General features: G+C 38.5%; 1 protein-coding gene across 9 annotated transcripts in view; it reads right to left on the bottom strand.

The window, feature by feature from the left end:
• SLTM (SAFB like transcription modulator) overlaps positions 1–26917 on the bottom strand; it is a 57869-nt gene extending 30952 nt beyond the window's left edge. For 2 of the 9 annotated variants that reach the window (XM_084871409.1, XM_084871411.1), the window contains exons 1-5: positions 26532–26917; positions 25451–25538; positions 13542–13606; positions 9041–9238; positions 7623–7670 (exon numbers count right to left, since the gene is read on the bottom strand). In XM_084871409.1, the coding sequence (XP_084727535.1) occupies positions 7623–7670; positions 9041–9238; positions 13542–13606; positions 25451–25538; positions 26532–26693 (561 nt within the window). In that variant the 5' untranslated portion in view covers positions 26694–26917. Of the gene's footprint in view, positions 1–7622; positions 7671–9040; positions 9239–13541; positions 13628–25450; positions 25539–26531 lie in introns of all 9 variants that reach the window. The other 7 variants (XM_084871413.1, XM_084871415.1, XM_084871414.1 and 4 more) reach the window with 5 other exon arrangements.
• Positions 26918–27375: the final 458 nt, after the last annotated feature.

Here is a 27375-nt window from a genome sequence, read left to right as displayed (position 1 = left end):
ATACACAATAAATAGCCATTGAATGAATTTACTGAATAAATATAGTGAAGACACTGCTATTTTTAAGTGGAGGGAGTGAACTGAGGGCTCCTTTTTTCAAATATATATATATATATATATATATATATATATATATATATATATATATATAATTAATTTTTTACAGAGAGGAAGGGAGAGGGATAGAGAGCAACATCGATGATGAGAGAAATATCGACCAGCTGCCTCCTACACAACCCCTACTGGGGATGTGCTTGCAACCAATGTACATGCCCTTGACCAGAATCGAACCTGGGACCCTTCAGTCCATAGACCAATGCTCCAGCCACTGAGCCAAACCGGTTTCGGCACTGATGGCTCCGCTTTATACATGTATAGAGTTTAGCCCTAGCTAGTTTGGCTCAATGGATAGAGCGTCAGCCTGCGGACTGAAAGGTCCCATGTTCGATTCCGGCTAAGGGCACATGCCTGGATTGCAGGCTCAATCCCCAGTGGGGGCCGTGCAAGAGGCAGCTGATCAATGATTCTCTCTCATGCCGAAACCAGTTTGGCTCAGTGGTAGAGCATCGGTCTGCAGACTGAGGGGTCCCAGGTTCGATTCCGGTCAGGGGCATGTACATTGGTTGCGGGCACGTCCCCGGTAGGGGGTGTGCAAGAGGCAGCTGGTCGATGTTTCTCTCTCATTGACGTTTCTAGCTCTCTATCTCTCTCCCTTCCTCTCTGTAAAAAATCAATAAAATATATATTTTTTTAAAAAGATTCTCTCTCATCATTAATGTTTCTATCTCTCTCTCCCTCTCCCTTCCTCTCTAAAATCAATATATATATATATATATATATATATATATATATATTTTTTTTTTTTTTTTTTTTTTTTTTTTTTTTTTAAAGAGTTTAACTGCTACACTGTGCCAGTACCACAGAACTCACAGAACATTTACTAGTGTGGGTTATTTAGTGAAAAGATTAGGCATCATGAGACCTGGATATTTATCTTGTATCTTGTCTTTACCACTGAAACAGTTTTACTTTGGTACTGTCATCTATCTAGATGAATTTCATCTTTAACATAAAGCATTAGAAAAAGCTTTGAGGAGATGGAGATAAATCTGCCTTTCAGAGGTATATAAACTTCATATGACAAAAAAAGGGGCAAAGGCAAACAAAGAAAGGAATTCCCCAAAAATGTATATACACTTTAACAGCCTGGTAGCTCAATTTTGAAAAGAAAATTTATTTTAATAAACACTGCCTTTATAATTCATTATTCAAAGTGTATGTATACATTTTTTGGGGGACACCCTAAATACATTATGTAATCATAGAAAACAGAAGATTGAGGCTTGAGGAAACTTTGAAGAATTAAAGCATTAGCAAATATAAACATTTTTGAGAAAAATTTCCAGAAAATTCTAAAGTAGCTGTATCTTAAAGTTAGCAATACAAGCAAGCCCTGGCTGGTGTGGTTCAGCTGATTACAGCATCATCCTGTGTACCACAGTATTGTGGGTTTGATTCCAGGTCAGGACACATATCCAGGTTGTTTGTGGGTTCAATCCCCTATGTGTATGGAAGGCAACCTATTGATGTTTCTCTCTCCCTCCCCCTCTCACTATAAAAAGAAATAAAAACCCTAATAGCACGTCAATACCAAATATACACACCAAATTCTATCTAGTATGAAAAATGCTAAAAATTTAAGCTTCAAGTAAAAACAAGAAGGTTGGCTTTAAATAAATAAATCTCTATGCAGAAACTGGTTTGGCTCAGCGGTAGAGCGTCGGTCTGCGGACTGAAGGGTCCTGGGTTCGATTCTGGTGAAGGGCATGTACACTGGTTGCGGGCACATCCCTGGTCAGGGGTGTGCAAGAGGCAGCTGGTCGATGTTTCTCTCTCATTGACGTTTCTACCTCTCTCTCTTTCTCCCTTCCTCTCTGTAAAAAATCAATAAATATATATTTTTTAAAAAATCTCTATACAAATATATTGCCTAATTACTTATACTTCTTTTGTTGTTGTTCATCCTCACTGGAGGATACTTTTCCACTGATTTTTATTTATTTATTTTTTCTACAGAGAGGAAGGGAGAGAAATAGAGAGCCAGAAATGTCAATGAGAGAGAAACATTGACCAGCCGCCTCCTGCACACCCCCCACCGGGGATGTGCCCGCAACCAACGTACATGCCCTTCACCGGAATCGAACCCAGGACCCTTCAGTCCGCAGACCGACGCTCTACCGCTGAGCCAAACCAGTTTCGGCCCCACTGATTTTTAAAGGGAGGGGAAGAGACCCAGAGAAACATCACTGCGAGAGACACATCGATTGGTAGCCTCCTGCACATACCAGGACCAGGGCTAGGATTGAGCCTGCAACTGAGCTATGTATCCTTGACTGGAATTGAACCCAGGGCCTGTCCACAGGCCAACGCTATACCCACTGAAATAACTGGCTAGGGTGTTAAAAGCAAATAATAATCATGACTTTAAGATTTAGCAATAAGGGGATGGTGAAGGGGGCTTCTTAGAATATATCTTGTCTTATAGCTTTTACCTTGGATAATTTTAAAATAAGATTAAATTTTTAAAAAAGTTATCTAAATACTGAAAATAAAATAAGTCAACCTAACCATGTATTAGCTGGTGTATAATAATATAGAGCACAACTGTACAAAAAAACAGTAAGCTGTTCATTCCTACAGGGGGACATCCTTAGAAGAGACCTAACTGGAGGGAACAAAAATCTTAAATTGTTTTCAATAATCATATTGATGTTGGTATTATCATCCTAAGATTGTTGTGGTTGTGCTGTGAAATAAATGAAGTCATTAACTGAGAAATATCCCCTGTGAACTCAAAACCTATTTTATCTTAAAAATAAAACAAATAAAAAACACATTCTCTTGCACTGTACATTGAAAAGCAATGGATAACCCTCCCCCGAGACTGCTGTCTTAAAATAGCATTTACCAGTCAAAGAAAAAAATGGCTGATTTTAGGTCTAGAGCAGGAACTAGAACATTATTATATACCATAAAGCAAGGAGGCAATCAGACAATTAGTGTCATGTTGGAGAACACAAGAGCCAACTTGTAGAGGTATGTATATACTTTCAACATATTCCTCCCTGACCCCCACAGTTACAGATGGGACAATTTGAGCATTAATAATAATAATACAATTAACTGAAATACATTAAATGCATTTAAATGCATGAATTAAAAATGAAACTAAGGGAGGAAAAAGGAAAAATAAAAAATCCAGTCACTGTTGGGAGATGCTAGTGAACCAGCTCATTATTCTGAAAACTAATAAATGAAAGGAAAAGAATCAAACATATATCTTGGCTTTCCTGTGTAAACTGTACCACTGAGAAACCAAATAGTAGATAAGAAATTTCTCTTTCTAAAAGCATTCTAGGTAATAAACAAGAAAAAAAATGACAGAATTAGAACATCACTATTTTAACCTATGGAGTAGGGAACAACAATGACTGGCACCATCACCAGAAAGATACCACCACACATTATGTGCATCCAAATGGAAGAATACACTACCTACGAAGTAGTTGTGTGTTGGGGGGAGGGGATGGAAGGAGGGGGCATCCTGAATTGGATAGCAAGCCTCTTGATCCTATAACCAACTAACCAATTTACAGGAAATGCAGTAGACAGAGGAATATGTGGAATGACTGTACAAGAATGTAATCAGCCATAGTCAGTTTGGCTCAGTGGACAGAGTGTCAGCCTGAAGGCTAAAGGATCCCAAATTTGATTCCAGTCAAGGGCACATGCCCATGTAGTAGAAGGCAGCCGATCAATGATTATCTCTTATCACTGATGTTTCTATCTCTCCATCTCTCTCAAATCAATAAAAATGTTTTTTAAAAATGCAATCAGCAAAATCTACAGGGTTGGCAAACTACACTAATGCCTCATACATTTATTTATACAGTCTAAGGTGCTCTCACACAACAGAGTTGAAAAGATTTAACATAAACATATGACCTACGATGGCTAAAATATTTCCAACCCGCCCTTTAAAAAAAACTTTGACAGCCGAAACCGGTTTGGCTCAGTGGATAGAACATTGGCCTGTGGACCGAAAGGTCCCGGGTCAATTCCAGTCAAGGGCATGTACCTTGGTTGCGAGCACATCCCCAAGAGGGGGTGTGCAGGAAACAGCTCATCGATGTTTCCCTCTCATCAATGTTTCTAACTATCCCTCTCTCTTCCTCTGTAAAAAATCAATAAAATATATATAAAAAAAACTTGCCAAAACCAGTTTGGCTCAGTAGATAGAGCGTCGGCCTGCGGACTGAAAGATACCAGGTTCGATTCCGGTCAAGGGCATGTACATTAGTGTTGGGCACATCCCCAGGAGTGGGTGTGCAAGAGGCAGCTGATAGATGATTCTCTCTCATCGATGTTTCTAACTCTATTCCTCTCTCTTCCTCTCTGTGAAAAATCAATAAAATATATATTTAAAAAAAAAAAAAAAAAAAAAACTTCGACAACTCTTACTCTACAGCAGTGTTTCCCAAAGTGTGGTACGCGTACCCCCAGGGGTACGGTAAGAGTTTGGTGGGGGTACGAGTTGCACCAGAGTTTGGTGGGGATATGCACTGCACCGTGCCTAGCTGCGCCTAATTCTACGTTCTCATGAGTACGAGGGGTACTCAGCGTTACGAAAATTATAGAAGGGGTACACATATGTCAAAAGTTTGGGAAACACTGCTCTACAGGATAAACTCAATTTCTTCAACAAATAAAAGGGGAGGGGAGATGGAAGGAAAAACTTAAAGATGAAAAGATCTGAAGTTATTTTGTCCTTTTGAAAAAATATTTCACAGCCAAAACCGGTTTGGTTCAGTGGATAGAGCGTCGGCCTGCAGACTGGAAGGTCCTGGGTTCGATTCTGGTCAAGGGCATGTACCGTGGTTGCAGGCACATCCCCAGTAGGGGGTGTGCAGGAGGCAACTGATTGATGTTTCTCTCTCATCGATGTTTCTAGCTCTCTATCCCTTTCTCTTCCTCTCTGTGAAAAATCAATAAAATATATTAAAAAAACAAACAAAACTAACCTTCACTTTCATATCTAAATGTAAACCATGGTACTATATATAAGTTATATACTCATCCAGAAGACAGTTATAAGAATTTCTTTTTTAAAAAAATATTTCACAGTTCATGTTTTATTTTTTTAATAATTCTTTATTGTGGAAAGTATTACATATGTCTCCTTTTGCCCCCATTGACCCCCTCCAGCATACCCCAACCCCTCACCCCCATCCCCCAATCACACCTCAGGACCTCACTTCCCCATTATCTGTGGCCATGCATATTGAATAGTTATTTTAATTAATCAAAATGTGCAGACCTTATTTGCATCTGGATTCAAACAAAATCTAATTTTTTAAAAACTATAGACAAGCCGAAACCGGTTTGGCTCAGTGGTAGAGTGTAGGTCTGCAGACTGAAAGGTCCCAGGTTCGATTCTGGTCAAGGACATGTACATTGGTTGCGGGCACATCCCCAGTAGGGACTGTGCAGGAGGCAGCTGGTTGATGTTTCTCTGTCATTGACGTTTCTAGCTCTCTATCTCTCTCCCTTCCTCTCTGTAAAAAACCAATAATTTTTTTAAAAAACAAACAAAAAAAAACTATAGATAAGCATTTGGACACTATAGTTGATGAAATTAAAATCTTACATTAGGAGTGATAATATAAAAAAATAAAATAGTTCTCTTCTAGAGATACATACTGAAAAATTTTAAGCAAAATATGAAGTGTGGAATTTGTTTCAGTAATACAGAAAGGGAAAGTGAATGAAGCTACAGATGAAACAATACTGCCCATGAGTTGGTAATAGCTGAAGCTGGGCGATGGTTCAACTCTAAGTAATATTCCTTAATGCACACAGCAATACAATAATCATGTATTCATTAAGCATGTCATGATGGATCCAGAAGCATTTATGTTTCTAGATGTTTTACTATACATTTTTTTTTTTTAAAAGTCATTTTACTCCAAAAGAAAATTCTGAAGAAGTAACCATCCTATCTTTAGATACAGTAAAGGAAAAACTTGCCCCCTGATGAGAAATAAACAGGTTTTTTTCATTATCAGGATGGAATGGGAGCAAGGGCATCTCTAGCCCATAAAATTTTCTGACGTTAGAAAAAGGCACCCTCTATGATATAATAAATACATAGGCTAGTATGGGATTGGGAACCCTTAGACATGATGCCTTCACACAACACACAACCTGCACAACTGTAGGACTGGCCCTTGATGAAAATTTTAAAAGTATATGAAGTATACTTTGGTTGCCAAAGTATAGGAAGAATTCAACTCCACCTTTTTGCAAATTAGTAATCTAGAAAAGGCACTCTCCCCATATCTTCCTCATCTACTCTATCACTCAGAAATGAACGTATTTGGAAACAGTGTGAGGGACAAGTCTATACACTTTCACAGGCCTAACATTTCCTTCTAGAATTATCTAAATTATCAGAAATATTTCTCTAGAAACGTGGTTTCCCTCCATTGCAATAAATATAGCCTCATTAGCCGAAACCGGTTTGGCTCGGTGGATAGAGCGTCGGCCTGTGGACTGAAAGGTTCCGGCTCAATTCCGGTCAAGGGCATGTACCTTGGTTGCGGGCACATCCCCAATGGGGGGTGTGCAAGAGGCAGCTGATGGATGATTCTCTCTCATCGATGTTTCTAACTCTCTATCCCTTTCTCTTTCTCTCTGTAAAAAAATTAATAAAATATATTTAAAAAACAAAACAAAACAAACAACAACAAAAAACACCATAGCCTCATTAGCATTTCAAAGGCAAGAAAACTGCAGGAAAGAAGGTGAGACCAGAGGCAATCAGCTAAGCCATCCATGACCATAGCCCCACTTCTAGTAGGTATTACAGTAAGGAAAAAAACAGGATTGATCACTATTTTCCCTAAACCCAGTAAAGAGAGGAATCCCTATCACTATTTGAAAGTATACTATTTAAGAAGGAGATAAAAAGGGGTTCTTGAATACAGATATGAGGAAAAAGACAAAGGATAATTAAAAAAAAAACTGCAGAAAATGAACTATAAATGTCTTAAAATGTATACTATATATATCACCATATGCCAAAAACATATTTTAACACACAACAGAAAAGCAGTCATTTCAACACACATATACACACCCCAAGTACATGTTTTGATTTTTATATTAACCCCATCATAGGAGTTTTAAAATTAACAAAAAATGTAACTAAAACTTTAAAAGGGATTAATACTTTTAAATGATTTATTTTATATCAAAGTGACAAAAAATCAAGAAGTGTGGACTTCTCACAAGACTGGTAATCAGAGTTATGTTTTTTAGAAAGGATGGACAGTTTTATGTTTATCCTGAAAATGGTAGAAACCTTATGATAACTTCTAAATATCTTTGTAGCAACAGAAATTTCAGCTGTCAGCTTTGAGTATCTTTTATATACTACATTAACTAACTTAATATTCAACTTAAGGCAGTTTTATGAGTTAGGAATTACAAAGTCAAAATAAGATTCCTTCCAAGCCCTTCCACCCACAATATCAAATTCATAGGACTAGATGTAAACTTACTTGGGCTGTTAGAAAGGTATCATCTTCACCTTCTTGAGCTTCAATTTCCTAAGTAAAAGGGTATACAATAGCTGCTTTATAAGATATCTAGGTAACACGAGAATGCTTTTATTCTATACCCAATTATCACTGGTCTTATTTCCTCACAATGTCTATGATACTGTTGATGCAAAGTTAATGCTTCGCAATTCAGACTACATTTTTTATGCCAAAATAAAAACAATCACACTGATAAAGAATTAGAAAAATCTCTTTCTTGAGGCCTTTATTTATTAGGCGAGGTAGAATATCAGTGTTTTAAGTGTGACAAAACACTAACAGCACTGACTTACTAATCCACTGATTTATACTTAAGACCGTGGTTGGCAAACTGCAGCTCGCAATCCACATGCGGCTCTTTGGCACCTTGAGTGTGGCTCTTCCACAAAATACCACGACCTGGGTGAGTCTATTTTGAAGAAGTGGTGTTAGAAGAAGTTTTAAAAATTGGGCTCTCAAAAGAAATTTCAATCGCTGTACTGTTGATATTTGACTCTGTTGACTAATGAGTTTGCCAACCACTGACTTAAGACCTACCACTAGCTCTAGCACACTTCAAAACAAAACAAATGGTCTGTTTCATTCAAGAAAAATATTTTTAAAATTGTATGCTTTTAAATTATACTTTTATAAGTAACCTCCCCATCCTTGATAATGCATAAGGAAATGCAAATTAATATATTTTATCTACTAAAGTAGCAAAAAATAAAATGATCATCAGGTAATGGTGGCAAGGTCGGAGCAAAATTAGTACACTCATTTACAGTTGGGTAAAAAACAACTTAAATGTCCCAAATTAAGGGATTGGCTATTAGACACATAGAAAGCAGTTTAATAAATTATGATATAAAACACAGATTAGAAAGTCCTTATATGGAACTATTATATATAATAAATACCAATTATTTAGAACATTATATAGAATAAATAACTACTAAGTAAAATATATACATGTGTTGAAAATAAGTAAAATTAAAGAGGTCTTTTAAGGCAGGATTCTGGGTGATTTATAAATAACTTTAAAAATGTATTTTTTGAAAATTCTGAGATTTCCACATTGAATTAGAAAAAAAAACAAACCACCTTATTATTTAGTACTTAAATCATCTGAGTCATGTTTTAAAAAAATCTGGCTAGCCGAAACCCGTTTGGCTCAGTGGATAGAGCGTCAGCCTGCGGACTGAAAGGTCCCAGGTTCGATTCTGGTCAGGGGCATGTACGTTGGTTGCTGGCACATCCCCAGTAGGGGGTGTGCAAGAGGCAGCAGGTCGATGTTTCTCTCTCATCGATGTTTCTGGCTCTCTATCCCTCTCCCTTCCTCTCTGTAAAAAATCAATAAAACATATTAAAAAAAAAACAAAAAAAAACTGGCTAAAGACCTGACTTTCGATGTCCTCTTTCTCTATATCTTCAATTGCTTCTGCCTCTATTAATTCACGAGTTTTCTTGTTTTCTTCTTTGAAAAGTAACTCCTTCAAATGCACAGTCTCCTCTTCATTTTCACCAAACTCTTCAGCATCCTTTAGTTCATCATTTCCATCTTGTTCAAGTGCCTCTTGATTCTCCAATTCACAGTCCTTTTAATGGTAAGAAAATTTGGTACAACTAGAGGCAAAGTAGTTTAGGCTAGCCACCGAATGTTTTTGGTAATTGATATAGCTACATGTTTTAAATTTTACCATACGTTGACATTACTTCCAAAGTCAAAGTTCATTCATTTTACCTTATACATTAACTATGTCTTTAAAAATAGGGGGTGGGGAGGAGGGAGTCTAATATCAAAGTCATTCCAAAGTCAGAACCAGAGTTCCCAAATCTCTTATAGGGAACTACACATAAATTGGATTGCTACTAGAGATGCTCTCAAATTCCAGTTACTTAATATTTACCAACTCACATCCTAGGGTTTTTGGAGAAAATATGGTTTCAAACAAAAAACTTGGCCCGGTTTGGCTCAGTGGATAGTGTCGGCCTGGGGACTGAAGGTTCCCAGGTTCAATTCCGGTCAAGGGCATATACCTTGGTTGTGGGCACATACTCAATAGGGAGTGTGCAGGAGGCAACTGATCAATGTTTTTCTCTCATCAATATTTCTGGCTCTCTATCCCTTTCCATTCCTCTGTAAAAAAATCAACAAAATATATATATAATTTTTAAAAGAAATGACTTGATTTCTTCAGGTGCCACAGTTTAGTTTAACTTCAAAGACCCTGGAAATCATATACTATACCTAATGTTTATTTCTAATTAATAAGGAATCTCAACTGTTAAACAAATATCTGTTCTTGAAAAATATTCAAATGATTAACTTAATGTATTTGTCTTGAAATCTATCACTATGCCACAATGCTAATTAGGCAGGGAAATTCTGGCTGGGATTATCTCTGAGGCTATGTCTATTGTCTTTCAAAGTTTATAGGTACATGATACTTCAGTACAAACAAAGAAAAGTCGCCATCTGTTTAGTTTCCTCTTTAACTACAGAAAAAGAGTTGAAAGCAGTGAACATTCCTCCCTCCTTTCCTATTCTTACAGAAACCTAGCAGATTTAAGAAAAGGTTTCTGGGTTAAAGAAGAAAATGGCAGGGGCATGACTATTAATCATTCATAACTGAACTACAATGAGGGAACAGAAATTTCTGAGAGGCGCAGGCAAAAAGAAATATGATTGTTTCGGGATGTGGAGTTCTTAGGGAACAGGGAATTTCCAGGACAGGCTTTGCTCAACCTTGTCACATTATGAGTGGAGGAACATTGGGGACTGAAAGCAGAATAAGCGATTATATGATAATATAAAAATAAGTGCATAAAAGTAAAAAGCAAGGTGAGTCACTGAGGGAGCGTCAACTATTTCAAAGTGCCAACTTTGATCAATCTCCTCACTTAAAAATGGAAGCAATGCCTGCATTACTCATATATCTAGGCAATAGGTGATACTGACCCACCACTACTATAAATTCCAAAATGACCAACTCTGGAAGAAAAAGTATATTACCTTAATTTCTACCAAATACATCATATATTCTGATACTTCCAAAGTGAAAAGGAAATATAAAAAAGGAAACTGAACATATATTTAAATAGGATTGATTTTTTTTTTTTAAAGGGGGGGGCGCTCTTTTGGCTCTAGCTGGTTTGGCTCAGTGGATAGAGAATTGGCCTGTACTGAAGGGTCCTGGGTTCGATTCTGATTAAGGGCACATGCCTGGGTTGTGGGCTCCATACCCAGTAGGGGCATGCAAGAGGCAGCCAATCAAAGATTCTCTCTCATCATTGATGTTTCTATCTTTCTTTCCCTCTCCCTTCCTCTCTGAAATCAATAAAGAGATATATATATATATATATTTTTTTAAAGCTCTTTTGTTTTGACATTATAACCAGATTCATTTAATAAAAACATGAAGGTATCCTTTGCAGCACATATAGAAACAATACTATTATGCTGAATAGAAGTATGTATCTCCTTGCAACATTTCAAATGACTATGTTATCTATGAACTGAAGAACTGAAAGTTGGACATTTAAAAATTAAGAGTTTTTTACTCAGTCATATGTTCTTCCAGTTTATGGATATTTTTTGCTTATGAATATAGTCACTAGTGAAGACAACCTGAGAAAATAAGAACAAGGGCACAAACCTAAAGGAAGACATACCAAATGAAAACAATAGAGACACTAAAGAGCTCTTAAGGGCTCAAAGAAAAGCTAATTACAGGCACTTGATCTTCCATTTTCATGGAGCCCTGGGCAAATATTGCCTAAAATTATCTAATTTCAGGGTTAACTCCTCAACAAAACCATTTTTTTTTTCTTTCTGTGACTGCTCGTAAAAGTGCAAGGTACAAAGTGTGAGGTGTGTGTGGTCTGTGTGTACCATGGTAAAGGCAGAGAACTGGATAGGAGATGGCAGGTAAATGGACATACCGTATTTTCCGGCGTATAAGACGACTTTTGAAACAAAAAAAAAGTCAACCGAAAATCGGGGGCAAAAGACCAAAATTGCACAAAAATTACCTGCAGATCTTGACGGCAAAGTAAGTCTTTTCTTTGAAATGGGGGGTAGTCTGATACAGCGAATATAGGCATAAACCTATGTTTTAACTGTAAAAATTAGGGGGTCGTCTTATACGCCGGAAAATACAGATAAGCATTCTTCATGGTGGGGCACACAGACTTGGGAGTAACAATATGGCCTAACTCTACACAGAAAACAAAATGTATGGAGATATGAATGTACACAATTTAGAGGAACTATGCTCAGTAAATAATTCCTGCCAATGCCACACTGCTTAGGACCTAATGATCAGTAAGTATCAAATCATGTTTCAGTCAACTGAAAACAAAACATTAACTACAATTAAAAAAACTGGCACACTGCCAATTAAAATTATATACATTGTTTCCCTAGCTGGTCTATTTCAAATACATTCTTTTTAAACCAAAAAACCTGTCTTACTTATCTTTAAAGCACAAAATAAATTTCTTATTTTATATTTACAAAGTAGCAACACAACAAATTTTCTATTTTAAGGACTACATTAATCAGGTTCTGTATATTATATAAAAGCTAAATGCAGCAGGCAGATTAAAAATAAATTATTGGCCGAAACCGGTTTGGCTCAGTGGATAGAGCGTCGGCCTGCGGACTGAAAGGTCCAAGGTTCGATTCCGGTCAAGGGCACATACCTTGGTTGCAGGCACATCCCCAGTGTGGGGTGTGCAAGAGGCAGCTGGTCGATGTTTCTCTCTCATCGACATTTCTAACCCTCTATCCCTCTCAATTCATCTGTGTAAAATCAATAAAATATATTTTAAAATTAATTAATTAATTAATTGATTGATTAATTAATTATTGCCCTGGCAGTATGGCTTGGTTGGTGCACCAACTTGTACACAGAAAGGCCACAGATTCGGTTCCTGATCAGGACACACATACCCAGGCTGCAGGTTCAATCCCCAATCCGGGTAAGTGCTGGAGGCAACCAATCGATGTCTCACTCTCACATCGATGTTTCTTTCTCTCAACTCAATAGAAGCGTGTTCTCAGGTGAGGATTAAAAAAGAGAAATATTATCACCGTGGCCGGTGTGGCTCATTTGGTTGAGCATCATCCAGTGCAGTGAAAGATCAGTGGTTCAATTCTGGTCAGGGCACATACCCAGGTTTTGAGTTCAATCCCCAAAGTGAATACAGGAGGCAACCAATCAATGTTTTTCTCTTACATTAGTGTTTCTCCCCCCCCCCCTCCAACTCCTTCCCCACTCTCTAAAATCAATAAAACATATTTAAAGAAGAAAAAAAAGTCCTAGCTGGTTTGGCTCAGTGGATAGAGCATTGGCCTGTGGACTAAAAGGCCAGGGTTCGAGTCTGATCAAGGGCACTTGCTTGGGGTGCGGGCTTGATCTCCAGTTCAATTCCGGTCAAGGGCACATGCCTGGGTTGCAGGCTCTATCCCCAGTGGGGAGGTGTGCAGGAGGCAACCGGTCATTGACTGATGTTTCCATCTCTCTCTCCCTCTCCTTTCCTCCCTGAAATCAACAAAAATATATTTGAAATAATTAAACAGAATAAAGTAAAAAAAAAAAAGATCAATATCTTTCACTGTGGTACCTTTTCAAGGAACTAACATATCAATTGTCCTATAACTGTTCTTCTGGCCCTTGTCTCAGATTTCTACTTAAAAACTCACACAAATATTATTTTTAGCTTTATTCTCATTTTACTATAGATAACATTATTGTGTTTTTCAACTATAAGAATTAATGAGATTGACAAGATTACATAAGTCTATATTTTACCTACATCAATATCGTTCAAGTAAAATGCATGAGTTCATCATGCAACATGCTAACATCTTAACCTGAGTAATTAACACTTTACCTTGACAAAAGCATCATCTTCCACAGAAGCATCTCCACTCAACTCATCTGCTTCCTGTTTTTTACCTGCGAAAGAAGGAAAATGGGCTAACAACCAATACTTTATTACTTTAAGAGTAAAAACCATCCAGAGATCTTTACCCCATAGTACTATTCTCTACTCCCAATCATCTAAGCCAGTGCCAACTGCTTCAAAACCATCTGCTCAAAGCTGCCCAAACAAAAAAGCTTTAATAATATCAGGCAGTTTAGTAAAATAAACTAATCCTACATATGAACCTATCGTCTTAACTGACTTGATATATCTGATACATTTTTCTTTACACCACTCAAACTGTCTAGTTTCAATTCTTCCAGAAGCAGCAGAACCTTTTAATGATACTCTATTTAAACTCAGATATAACCAGATGTCTGATAGCTAAGCTCAAGACTCATATCCTCCAGCAAAGCCTTCCCTATGTTCTCTTCTTCAATAAGCTTTCTCTGAAATAAAATTCTCAAACTTAATCTACACCTTACAATCCATGGGTTGATTACATATCAACTACCTTACACTCTCAAGTACATCTTGCTTCACTACTACAGAAGAAATTCCTTAATTACAGTGACTGCCCTTAGATTGATTTTGTAGTTCTCCAAAGACCTACATATAAATAGTGCAGAGCACTTAATGTAATGACCAATTTAACTGATTAGGCAAGTAGACATTGCTTCAAAATGAGAACTGCTAATAGCTTCCAGAGACTACAGGCCTTCCAACGCAGCCCTCATCTTCAAAACTTTAAGCTGGTGGTGGAAACTAGAAAATGTTCTCCACACCAAAAAGCAAAAAACGTTTCTCACAGAGCCAATGCTGTTTGTTTTCATATTAGTTCACAAAACCTACTTCATAGCCCATAATGAAAAAGAAATGCAGTTAAAAACACAGCTGCTGGGACCTCAGCATTAAAAAAAAAAAAATTTAATTCATTTATTTTGAAATGTGAGTGAATATTCTTTCCCAAGGTCAACTAGTCAACTTTTCCCTTTGCCTAAAACAGGAACTGCCATGTATCTATTTTCAAGCGTCTGTGACCCCAGGGTAGCCAGTCTAACTGTGAGGTAACTATTTTAAAAAATTAGGACACTTCCTTTCCCTAGCCTCCTCACCAGCATGTCTTCCATCTGCTCCCAATTCGAATGATGATAAAAAGGGAAACAAGGTACAGGTCCTTCCAAGTATATGAACAAGATTAAAAGTGCGGATTTTCCTTTTACCCTCAGAGGTAAACGAGGGCTTGTCCCTGTCCCTGAGGATTTGTGTGGAAAAAGGAAGTGTGGAGCTCAGTGTTCCATTCCTATTTGGAATGCTGATGTTTGTAGTTTAGGGAAAATATAAATTAGAAATTACTACAAGGGTAATGACTAAAAAAGCCTATTCATCAGAAAGTCTTTTTATCTATTTAAAAAATTAAATAAAGATGTTCCTTCCCCAAAAACAAAAGAAAGGAGAAAAACAGTATAGGAGAGAAAGAGTGCATTAAATCCCATCACATTTAGAGAGAGGAAGTTCCAAATAAAGAAAACCTTAAAGATGTTATTTTGTAGGAGAAATAAGCTTTTTAGTAATATAGGAAGAGTGAAGAAAAGTTCTCTGGGGAGAAAAATAAATGGAAATTATACTTCAAAAAAAATAATAAAGGTATTAGAACCTTTCTCTACCCGCTCACACCCCAACACACACCATCAAATAATCTATAGAATAGGGCTTTGGGGGGACTCCTTCAGATCATTTGCAAATACTATTTACTCCTTACAATAATAAACTACAATTTGCAAAGCACTTTAAAAGTTCAATTGAGACCTAGCTGGTTTGGCTCAGCCTGTGGACTGGAGTCCCAGGTTCAATTCCGGTCAAGGGCATCAATAAAAATATGTGTATATATATATTTTTTTTTAATTGATTTTTTACAGAGAGGAAGGGAGATAGAAAGCTAGAAACGTCGATGAGAGAGAAACATCAACCAGCTGCTCTTGCACACCCCCCACTGGGGATGTGCCCGCAACCAAGGTACATGCCCTTGACCGGAATCGAACCCGGGACCTTTCAGTCCGCAGACCGACGCTCTACCACTGAGCCAAACCGGTTTCGGCTATGTATATATTTTTAAAGTTCAATTGCTTTTTCCAAGCACCCTATGGGCAAGTATTCACAATTATACAAAAGAGAAAATGGGCCTGAGAAGTTAAGTAGCTTGCCCAAAGCTAATAAGTGGCATTCTCAACACTGGGAGCCAAAGCTTCTCATTTCCAGTCCTAAATTCTTTCCACTACATCTTACTATGACCTACTTAAAAGGCATTATTCTAGTAAGGAGTGGTTAATTAGCTCAATTTAAAGATATTATCTTTGAAATGGCAGCTCTCAGCAAGACAAACTGCATATATGATGCACACTCCATGGTGAATTTCACTTGCTTTAGTTTAAAGGAAAATCAAATTATGCTACAACAAAAACACCAGCAGCAGTCACTTCCTCTGCTTAAGGTGGCTTCCTCAGTCTAGGCACTAGGATAAATGCTACATACACATTATTTTATCCTCAAAACTACTCTGAAACTATATCCCAATTTTACAAAAGAGGCAACTAATGCTAAAAAGTTAATCAGATTACAAAACTAGTAAAGGCAGTGCTCCGATTTAAATCTAGCCCTCAAGCCCAGACGGTTTGGCTCAGTCAATAGAGCGTGGCCTGCGGACTTGAGGATCCCAGATTCAATTCCAGACAAGGGCACATGCCCTAGTTGAGGGGGCTCTATCCTCAAAGGGATCATGCAGGAGGCAGCCAATCAATGATTCTCTCTCATCATTCATGTTTCTGTCTCCCTCTCCCTTCCTCTCTGAAATCAATAAAAATATATTTAAAAATAAATAAACCTGCCCTTAAAACCCACAAAACATTAGATCTTTGAGTAACTACAGTATTCCAGTTGTTAAAATATTATCTTTTAATATACACAGAGGTCCCATAAGCCACATCTATAAAATTTTTAAATGCAAGACTCACTGAGATTACTAACTTGCCCCATGACAAACAAGCAATAAGAGGCGGAGGTACACAAAAGGATCCAACTTCACTAGCCCTTACTGTTTCAACAGTTGAACCACAGGAATGCACTGGACATCTAATGTGTCCTCAGCTTGCAAACATAAAAGTCACGAGGACAAGATTTTCAGCATACAGTGACGAGACTGTGGCTATAACCTGATAGGACATTGAAGCTACTATAAAGGTACATAGTGTTTTTTAAAAAATTGCAATTTTACCCTCTAGTTATGACTGCTTTCATAAATCTTTAACTGTGGGTTTGTTTTACACGTTGAGTTAGAAACTATAACTACTTCCTTTATGAAAAAGTAGCACTTCCCCCCAAAACAAACAAACAAACTAGTATTTTAAAAAGCTAGGACATTCACCATCCAACTCAGACCCTAGCACGATGCTATATAATGAGCATATACTCAAGCATTCTGTATCTCCTGACTGGTAATGGAGTTAAGGCCTGAGTGGATGCTAGTAGCAAACAAGGGCTGGGTTTCAGTTCAGCCCTCAACAGAACAAAGAGGTGACATGCCAGTCAAACCAGCACGGTGCGCAGACCCTCCTGTCAGTAAGGACTGTACAAAGCACATCTCTAGAGGCCTTTCTCTTACAATGTCTCAGATGAGAACTGAAAAGAAAGCCCAAGTCTCCCTTAAGTTCCAACGAGCAACACCATGGGAATAACCATTTTTACCCCTATCTCCCATTGAAGCTTACGCTATCAAAGCTTCTATGGCAACCTAACCAAATAACCTTTGTCCTCCAAGGAATCTGTCATGTGCCACAGAAATGTGAACTGGTCCAAAAGACAGTAGCATGACTGGGAGGAGGGAGTTAACTGAAAATTTCACGTAGGCTGAAGCCTAACTTTAAGGTTCGAGGAACAAAACTAGAAAACAAAATTGAGCAATCTAGATAAGCCAAGGGAAAAAAAAAAAAAAAGGAAGCAAATGAACTTATCACACCTTATTACAGCAGTAACATATAGGCATTTTGAAATTATATATAATACACTGCAATGTTTTTTGTGTGATTCTAGAGACTAAAATAAGATGGCAAAGTAAAAATATATATACCAAAAAAAGAATGAAACTAGAAACATTCCATTTATGAACATAAATTTGTATAGGTCCATAAATCCTTAAGGAAACTGTTGGGACTAGACATGTTTCAGAATAAAGAATTTTCAGGTTTTAAAAGAGTACAATGGCATATAGATATATAGATAAAGATATATGTAGATATATATCATTACTTATTTAAACTTTCCCAGTGGCTTCTGAAAGTATCTCTCAATCACAGAAATATTTGTGCAATAAAATATATACATATTCACACCAAATGGGATAAATCAAGACTATAACTAGCCTCACTTTTGCCACCAACCTTAATATAAAACTCTCAGTTATCACAGCTTTTGTATTTCAGAATTATGAAAAAAGGATTCTGGATTATAAATTGGTTTTCTCCTCCAAAGGCAAATTGGTCCTTACAAAGCTTGCCATTTTTCTTTGCAAGTTCAAAAATAACTCCAAAACAAAAAGAAGAAGAAAAAACAATTAATAAAATTTTGCCAAGATCGTGAGGCTTGAGTAACTTTCCCCCTTAAACAGTTACAGAAACTCTAAAATATAGAAAATATTTAGTCATAAAATTTCATTTGGGAGAAGTGGGAGAAGATTTAGGGTTTAAGCCAAACTGAGTAACATTTAAATGTTTCCAGGAACAACCTCTCCCAACTGCAAGCAGAATCTTAAAATAATTATAGGTTGTGCCTTGTGTTAATTGTTTACATATGTGTTTTGGCCTCTTTTATTAAACCAATATTTTACTAATGAAATCATTTTTCTAAAAGACCTTGTACATAGTCTTAAACACAGCATTCACCCAATAGCTCATTTTATTATTTTTTAATCTACAGATAATTCACATTCAATATAATAAATCTGAAAAACAAAAGTATATTTTTTAAAAAATCTCTAATTTTGTCATCTAAAGATAACAGCTAAACACACACATACATAATGTATAACATGTGCGCATGAGCACACAGGATATTTTAAAAGGCAACAAAAATTGTACTTTCTATTCTTATCAATAAAAAGAAAATATTACTGCTTAACAGCACTATTGCAAGAATCACATAAAGCAATGTGAAAAGTTTTTGAAAACAGTAAAGCATATAAAATAATTTGCAAACTTCCCGGCAGATATGAATTTCAAGCTCTAGTCTAGAGTCAGTGGTTCTTAACTCTAGCTGCATGAGAATCATGTGGAAAACCTTTAGAAAACAACAGAGCAACTAAAATCAAATCTCTGGGGGGCAGGAGCCTGGTATCTGTATTTTTAAAAACTCAAATGATACCATTATTAATTAACAGAAAAGGAGCAGGGGGAAGTACAAATATTAAATGCGTATAAACTGCAGCTTCCTGGCAAAGCTGTGCAAATGTCACGTCCATAATATTTGGCCTTCCCCTGCTCTAAAGGATAGCTCACTTTCTCCGATAACAAAATGATTCTAAGGTAGAATAGACTGAGAACCATGACTGAGCATAAATAACTGAAGAGAAAAATAATAGAATGAGAAGAATATAAGAGGAAAGTTGTTTCAGATTCTCCAGACTAGAGAGAATTTAAATTTGACCTACCTTTAACAAAACAACATATATGGTGTGAACCAATTTGTTAAAAAGGAAAAAAAAATGCTTAAACATAAACCTATAGGACATGCACATGTACATATACAATGTTACCTATAACAAATTCATAATGGTGAATTATGAACAATTTTCACTCTTTTGTACTTTTTCATATCATCTAATTTTAAAAAAGAAAAACATTTCACTTTTATAATCTGGAAAATAATCCTGCAAAACCAAAATGCAAACTACTATTCCAGGGTAGAAGGACTGCCACGTAAGGCTAACTCCTGGAAGTGTACAATATTGAGTCTCTCTTAATGTAGAATGTGAGAACTATAGTATAGTTGATTAAAAAAGTCAGTCAAGTCCACCATTAAACCTTAAGCCATTGCTCAACCTCTTCATTAAAGTCATTTCTGATACCATTAACTAATGATAATGATTTCTTTATACTCTAATTCCTGGACAATTTGTACTTTATTTTACATAAAATCTTCATGAAGTCCTCTGCTCCTAATACCAAATGCTCCTAATTCTAACTTGGAAGAAGCACAATGTCTTAAAGTACTAAAAATTTTTACCTAAAAACAAAAAGAAAAAAGAAAAACCTACAAACAAAAATAAGCAAAAAATTACCTACCTTAATACACACCATATTTGATACAATAAGTACAAAAGTGCATTGATGATAAATGTAATTCACCATGTACAACTGCACAAGGCAAATGTGGTTTTAATGGCTGACGTATTGTAAAAGGGTCTGATTTTGGGAAATAAAAATGACATATACAATCTCTAAGGCTGAACAATATTCCAGCAAATTATGAGGCTTTCCAATGCAACAAGAACTTGGTGCGGAATAAAAGAATGTAGCAATGATTTACATGTCCTAACAGTATACTTTACATAACAATGTTTAAGGAGAAGCCACTAGTGCTGTTAAGAGGATAGTAACGATTATTAACCTCAGCAAACAGGCTTCCCACAAAGAAATATGCAATTACAATGCACAAAGAATTTTTAAAGATTTTTTTTATTGAGAGAGAGAGAGAAACATCGATGTGAGAGCAACATCAATCAGCTGCTTCAGCTTGCCTCCTATGGGCCAAGGATTGAACCCGTAACCCCAGCATGTGCCCTGACCGGGAAAACACAACCCTTCAGTGCACAGAATGATGCCCAACCAACTGAACCACACCAGCTAGGACCAAAAGTTATTTTGGAAAGCAGTTAAGAAGCCCATCAGATGGCCCCCAATCATTCATTACAGAGACTAATGTAAATAAAAAGACGATGTTCTTATCTTCACACAAAGCTTCTAGCCTAATGGCTACCAAAAAATATCTGATAATTCCGTCCCCAAAGCCCTTCTCAATGTCAATTTTCATTAAATTTCCCTTAACATCACAAACTTACTGCAGTTAAAAATAAGTAAATAAAGAGGTAAGAGTTGCCGAAACCGGTTTGGCTCAGTGGTAGAGCATGCATGGGTCTGCGGACTGAAAGGTCCCAGGTTCGATTCCGGTCAAGGGCATGTACAATGGTTGCGGGCACATCCCCAGTAGGATGTGTGCAGGAGGCAGCTGGTCGATGTTTCTCTCTCGTGGATGTTTCTAGCTCTCTATCTCTCTCCCTTCCTCTCTGTAAAAAATCAATAAAATATATTAAAAAAAAAAAAAAAAAAGGCAAGAGTTAAAATACACTATGATAATGTATTATATTAAATGCATTTTATGCGGTTGATTATATTCTTATTTGGCATAAATTTTAGAAAGCTTTACATAGTACACATGTAATTATAATTACATTGCCTGTGGTGTTGTCCACACAAATTAGACATCAGATGTTCAGATAAACCTAAAACCCCAAGATGTATTTTTTAATAGGGGGGGGGAATCAGATTTTATATAGCAATTTGAATCTTTTTTAAGCTTGCATGTATTGCAAAATGAATGTCAACACCAGTAAGTATTGCATAATATATATTTTTGAATAATATACTGATTAACCACATAAAATAACTTTGGCTAAAGTGTAGAAGTGACTCTAAAGATTGAAAATCCACAAGAATATGATGTGCCACTGTCAGGTGAACCAAAAAAAACTTTAAATCTATAATCTCTAAAACAAGCTAATGAGTTAGCTCTACCTGTTTAACCGCTTTCTTAACACACACCCAAATAATATGACATTAAATCTCACTGGTGAAGCTTTCTTCTAGGTTACTTATTAAAAGTTCATAGCAAAGAGAGTGTAAGACTCAAAAGGGAGACCCAGAGCATTTAAGATCTTACTCCCTGGCTCTGTCGTCAGTTTGGCTCAAATAAACTCTTACTTTAAAAAAATTACAAACTGTTTTGCCAAATTAAATATATGCTAACAGATTTTATAATGTTGGTCACAAATATGAGAACCCACTGCATTATCAACTTCATAAGTTTGTGCTTATAAAACTGCATTTTAAAAATAATGTACAATATACTAAAGAATGCAGATTCTATTTCCTCTAATCTATCCAAACATAATCATTTAAACACAAAATTTTAAAAAGAAGTAGTGCTTTTTCCAGATCCATGAAGCTTCTCTCTTGCTTTCTTAACACCATTTAACTTTTATCAAAAGATTTCTTTTCCTGACAAAATATTTGTCTTGATGACATCTATATGGCTGACTTTAAGTAATTAATCTCTTTCTTTACTCTTTTCCTTTTCTAGTAATCTATCCTAAAGGATATTTATATTAGTTGAGGGCCTATGAGCTTTCCAGTCCTTTCCTTATACCTGATTTAGCTAAACACAAAGCACTTTTCTTTTGACTCTTAGCTATATATAATTATTAAATTTCAGAACTAAAAGACCCTTACAGATATTAAAAAAAAAAAAAAAATTGAAGAAGAAAAATGGTATGACCAAGATAACATTATGTTCAAGATAGATATTGCTAAGTGAAATAAGATTTGGCAAAAAGAACTTAATGCAGTAATTCAGCAATGAGACTGAAAACTTGACATCACATTAAAATAATACTTAATTTTTTGAATCCTTGGTTTTAAAAATCCATTAATCATTGATATTTAAAAGTTTCCCTATTCAAATTTGATTTCTAAAAGTTATTTTTAAACTTCTTAAATTAAAGTTGAAAATTATCTATAATAATAAAAGCATAATATGCTAATTAGACCGGAAGACTTTCCAGGTGACGCTGGGCTGTGAGGGAAGCCCTGGGTTCCAGGTGACAGAAGGAAGCCAGTACCAGTAGCAAGGGGAAGGCCTATTCTTGCACAAATTTTGTGCATCAGGCCTCTCGTCTATATAATAAAAGCCTAAGCAACCATTACAGGGGAATGACCAGAATGACTGGTCGCTATGATGCACACTGACCACAAGGGAGCAGATGCTCAACGCAGGAGCTGACCCTGGTGGTCAGTGCACTCCCACAGGGGGAGCACTGCTCAGTCAGGAGCCAGGCTCACGACTGGCGAGTGCAGCAGCAGTGGGAGCCTCTCCTGCCTCCGAAGCCACACTAAGGAGCAGCAAGCAGGCAGGTGATGAGGAGCGAAGGGTCCTGGATTGCGAGAGGCCACAGGCCAGGCTGAGGAAGAGCCTCACTCCCCCCCCACACACACACACAAATTTCATGCACCACACCTCTAGTTTTACTTATAAGCATCTTAATTGTGAATTAACTCAAACTAGTTCTTTTTTTTTTGGTTTTTTTAATATATTTTATTGATTTTTTTTTTACAGAGAGGAATGGAGAGGGATAGAGAGCTAGAAACATCAACCAGCTGCCTCCTGCAAACCCTCTACTGGGGTCGCTTCTTTGTCTGGAATCAAACCCGGGACCCCTCAGTCCGCAGACTGACACTCTATCCACTGAGCCAAATTGGTTTCGGCCAAACTAGGTTCTTAGTTCGGGATTTATATTATACTCTTTGCAACTCATAGGATTTTCAGAACAATGATAAAAGGAATTCAAGAAGACAAAGGCTATTTGTTATACATGTCCCAGAATGAATCTCAGGAAGTACTCAGGAGTAGCCTGCCAGAGACAACAATGGTTGAATGTTACAACTTTAAACTAAAGACCACAAGATACCTTAACATCAAGGAGTTAAAAGTTAACATATTGATTTTAGATATATACTGAAAATCTTAAAATTTTATATTGCCAAAATTATTTCTAAGGATAAGATACTGACCAAGGGCTACACAGAGAAATTAAAAGTAGTTGAGTTCTAGTCGGTTTGGCTAAGTGAATAGAGCGTCCACCTGCAGACTGAAGGGTCCCAGGTTCAGTTCTGGTCAAGGGCATGTACCTTGGTTGCAGGCACATACTCAGTAGGGAGTGTGCAGGAGACAGCTGATCAATATTTCTCTCTCATCGATGTTTCTAACTCTTTATCCCTCTCCCTCTCCATTCCTCTTTGTAAAAAATCAATAAAATATATATTTAAAAGTAGTTGAGAATGAATAAATCAAAGGAGGTTTATTTTAGATATCAAAATCAATAATCAGCTCAAATAATTTGGGGCTATGATTTTTTTTTTATAATATATATATTTTTTATTGATTTTATACAGAGAGGAATGGAGAGAGATAGAGAGTTAGAAACATCGATGAGAGAGTCATCGATCAGCTGCCTCTTGCACACCCCCTACTGGGGATGTGCCCACAACCAAGGTACATGCCCTTGACCGGAATCGAACCCGGGACCCTTCAGTCCCCAAGCCTACGCTCTATCCATTGAGCCAAACCGGTCCCGGCTGGGGCTATGATTAATACATAGCATCTGTCAAACTATCACAATGTACTACATAAATGACAAATCAAAATCATTATAAAGAAATTAGTTCCTGATGTACTTATTTCCAAATTTTTATGCTTCCTCATTTTGTAATAGCCTCTGGCTTCTCAGCAGAGGCTTCTCAGACAAGCTTCTCTGAACTAAGGGAAATGTGTATCTCTCAAAGTACTACATGGAGTCAGAGTTATATTAAAAGGCACAGATCTTCAAGATAACTATTACTCTTTTGAACTCTACTTCCGCCTCTGCCATTCCCATGCCACCCAGAAAATGCTTCTTAGTCCTTTTAAATTTCCTCTGGCACAAACAGGGGACTCTTGAAAATCTATGAAGACCCAAATAGTGAGAGGGCATCAAGATCACCCTGGTCCTAATGCCCACACAGATTACATAAAATCAAATTTGAATATTTCCTTCTTTTCAAGGTAAATCCAGTCAATCATTTTACTCTGTTTATAATCAGTCTGGTCTATGGCAGATTGAATTACTTAAAGCAGAAAATAAAGTTAGATTTTTAAGTTCCGTGACACACTAAGCATGGAACTTGTAGGTAGGGACCAAGATGCAGACACCCACATCATGTTCACCCTCTGCACTGTCCTTGTGGGAGGGAGGTAAAAAGCTGTAATTATGTATTCAAGTAAGAGTTCACATACCAGAATCTTTTAAAAGTATCTAAGTCCTGTTTATATTGTCAGAATGTTAATGTAAAACCACTTTTATCTATTCACTAAGTCACCATATCCTGGAAATATATTCTGGCCTAGTTTAAAAGCTTTAAGTCAAAATCTTTAAGATATCCATATAATTTAGAACTTTTTAAAAAGCTAATTAATCATAGATTTTCCCTATTTTGTTAGTGAGATCTTTTTGAATTTCACTGAAGATTAGATTGTATAACGTAATGGCATAAATGCAAATTAAGTTTACCAAGTCAAACAAAATACCAAACATAAAGGTTATAGAATTGTAATAGGCTAGAGAAAACAACAGCAAGGAGCCAAGGTGAAAGATTTGGTAGGAATTCCATCAATACTCTGCCAATTGTGGGGCAAGGTAGATATGTATTAAACTGTATTTTATTCTTCAGGTCTTCACAGTATAAAGGAAGAAACATTATGAAACTTGACATGGTAATTTTTTTCCGGAAGCAATAAAAAACTGGTCTCACTTTTCAGGACAGAGTCAACCAAATCTTAAGGGCTACCAGTCACTCAGCGCCTGGCAACAGTAACTTTTCTTCCTTGACCCATGAAGGCAGAGTGCCAGAGGGAAATAGCAAAGAGTAGCACTATATAAACAGGGCAAGTGGCACAAGAGCAGAGGCAAGTTATATAACCGAAATATATTTTAAAATATGTTCATAACTCGTAACAACCTTTGCCTTTGGTTGGTTTCTTGTTTGCAGTATCAGTTGAAACAGTTAATTCAATATTATCTGGATCGCCTCCTTCCTCTTCAATAGCCTACATTAGAAAGAGAAGTTAATATGCTACACAATCTACCTAAACTTATTTTCTAAAAACGAAACGAAAAAAAAAAAAAATCAGCAAACCTCAAGCCTCAAAACATTAGAATTGCCAGTCATTTCACAAACCGGCTGCAAAAACAGCGACTGAGAGGCACTTTCAGGGGGGAATATCATTAGGTATCAAAATCACATGAAGTTTTAAATTCCACCGAGTCGATATACTTAAATGAGTATCCTACTGAACAAAAAAGTCCAAACATTCTCAATGGCAGAAAAAAAAGTTGCTTGCTGCGTTAGTAAATTACTAACTAAACGAGAACTTATTTCTCCTCGACTACAGTTCCAACGCTCACTCAAATAAACCAGGAAGACGATCAGGGATGAAAAAAGCAGGTTATTGAGCTGATGCAAAACCTGAAATTCCAGCGGAAAACAAACCCTTTCTCTAACCCACCCATCAACTTCCACTATCGATTTCTCTCCCACCCCACCCCCCGCTCCCCCCGCCCCCCCAAGATGGGGAGGAACGGTTGGGCTCCATTAAACGGTAACTTCGCCGAAGTCACCAAAGTCACCAGTCCCCTCCGAGGTCAAGAAGTGCACGCGCTCACCATCGCTCTGGGCTGGGGACCGGGCGCCTCCCGGGTCTCCACGACCGCCCTCGGGAGGCCGCGCCGGCGGCCGCAGCCCTCGCAGCCCGGCGAGGACGTCCCGGAGGAGGCGGCAGGGGCGCACCGGGCGGCGGCGGCGGCGAATCCCGGGGCGGCTCCCAGGCAGGTCGCAGGCCTTAACCGGCGCGCGAGGGCGGGGGCGCGGCGGGAGGGTCCTCATCCGCCCCGCCAGCGCGGGCGCCGCCCGGGGACGCCTCCCCACGGCGCTGCCCCGCGAGCGCCGGCGGCTGCGGACCCGCCGGGGATGGATGGTGGCGCAAGGTGGGCTCCACAGCGCGGCCTAAGCTCCCCTCTTCCGGGACCTCGCCGGGCCTCACCTGCTTGAGTCGGGAGACGAGCACGGTCTTGACTCCGGTGATGTCCAAGTTGCGCCGCTTCAGCTCGGACTTCAGATCGATGACCCGCAGATCGGTGATCTTCTTCCCTTCAGCCTGACCCGGGGCGGGCGAGGCTGCCACCGCGCCGGTAGTGGCAGCCATCTTGGGAGAGCGGCGCGCGGCTGAGGCAGCGAGTGAGCTGCAGGGCGGCGGCGGCAGCAGCCGCAGCAGCAGCAGCACCAGCTCCTAACCCAGGCGGCGGGGCCGCGGGATCCGCGCAGGGCTGTGCACAATGAGCCGCCGCCGGCTCCGCCCCGCCCCGTCCGCCGCCTCGGCGCAACCTGCACCCGCAGCCGGCACCCGGATGACTGGCGCGCGTGCGCACTGGCGCGGGGCGGCGAGTCGGCGCTCGCCCGGCTCCGCCTCGCCGGCCGCGGCCACCTGGGCGGGACGTCCCTTTGCGTGAGTGGGGACGTCGGGCCGGTCCGACCGCACCTACGCCCGCCTCGCCGCGGCTCCCCCGCAGCTGCCTCAGCCATTCTCTGGCAGCGGCTCCGATCTTGAGCAACAGCAGTGAGTGAGGCGCTGCGCGGCGTAGATAGTTCGCGCGTTACTTCACACAGACCCGGGGGCGTGTGCGCGCTCAGCCTCCTCCAGGGAGATAGACTTTATCAGTTCCGCTGAATGATGGGGAAAATGTGCCCTGGCCGGTTGCTCGGTGGTCAGAGAGTCCGTCCCCCAGGGGACGAACCCACGGGTGGCGCATTCGAGTCCTGCCTGATCTAGAGCACGTAGGACCAGGGCGCGTGGGGGAGGCAACTAACCAAGCCACCATGTGTCACTC

Source organism: Pipistrellus hanaki, assembly GCF_964339955.1.
Source record: "Pipistrellus hanaki genome assembly, chromosome: 1".
Classification (NCBI taxonomy): Eukaryota; Metazoa; Chordata; class Mammalia; order Chiroptera; family Vespertilionidae; genus Pipistrellus; species Pipistrellus hanaki.
This window is presented reverse-complemented; position numbering and strand designations above follow the sequence as displayed.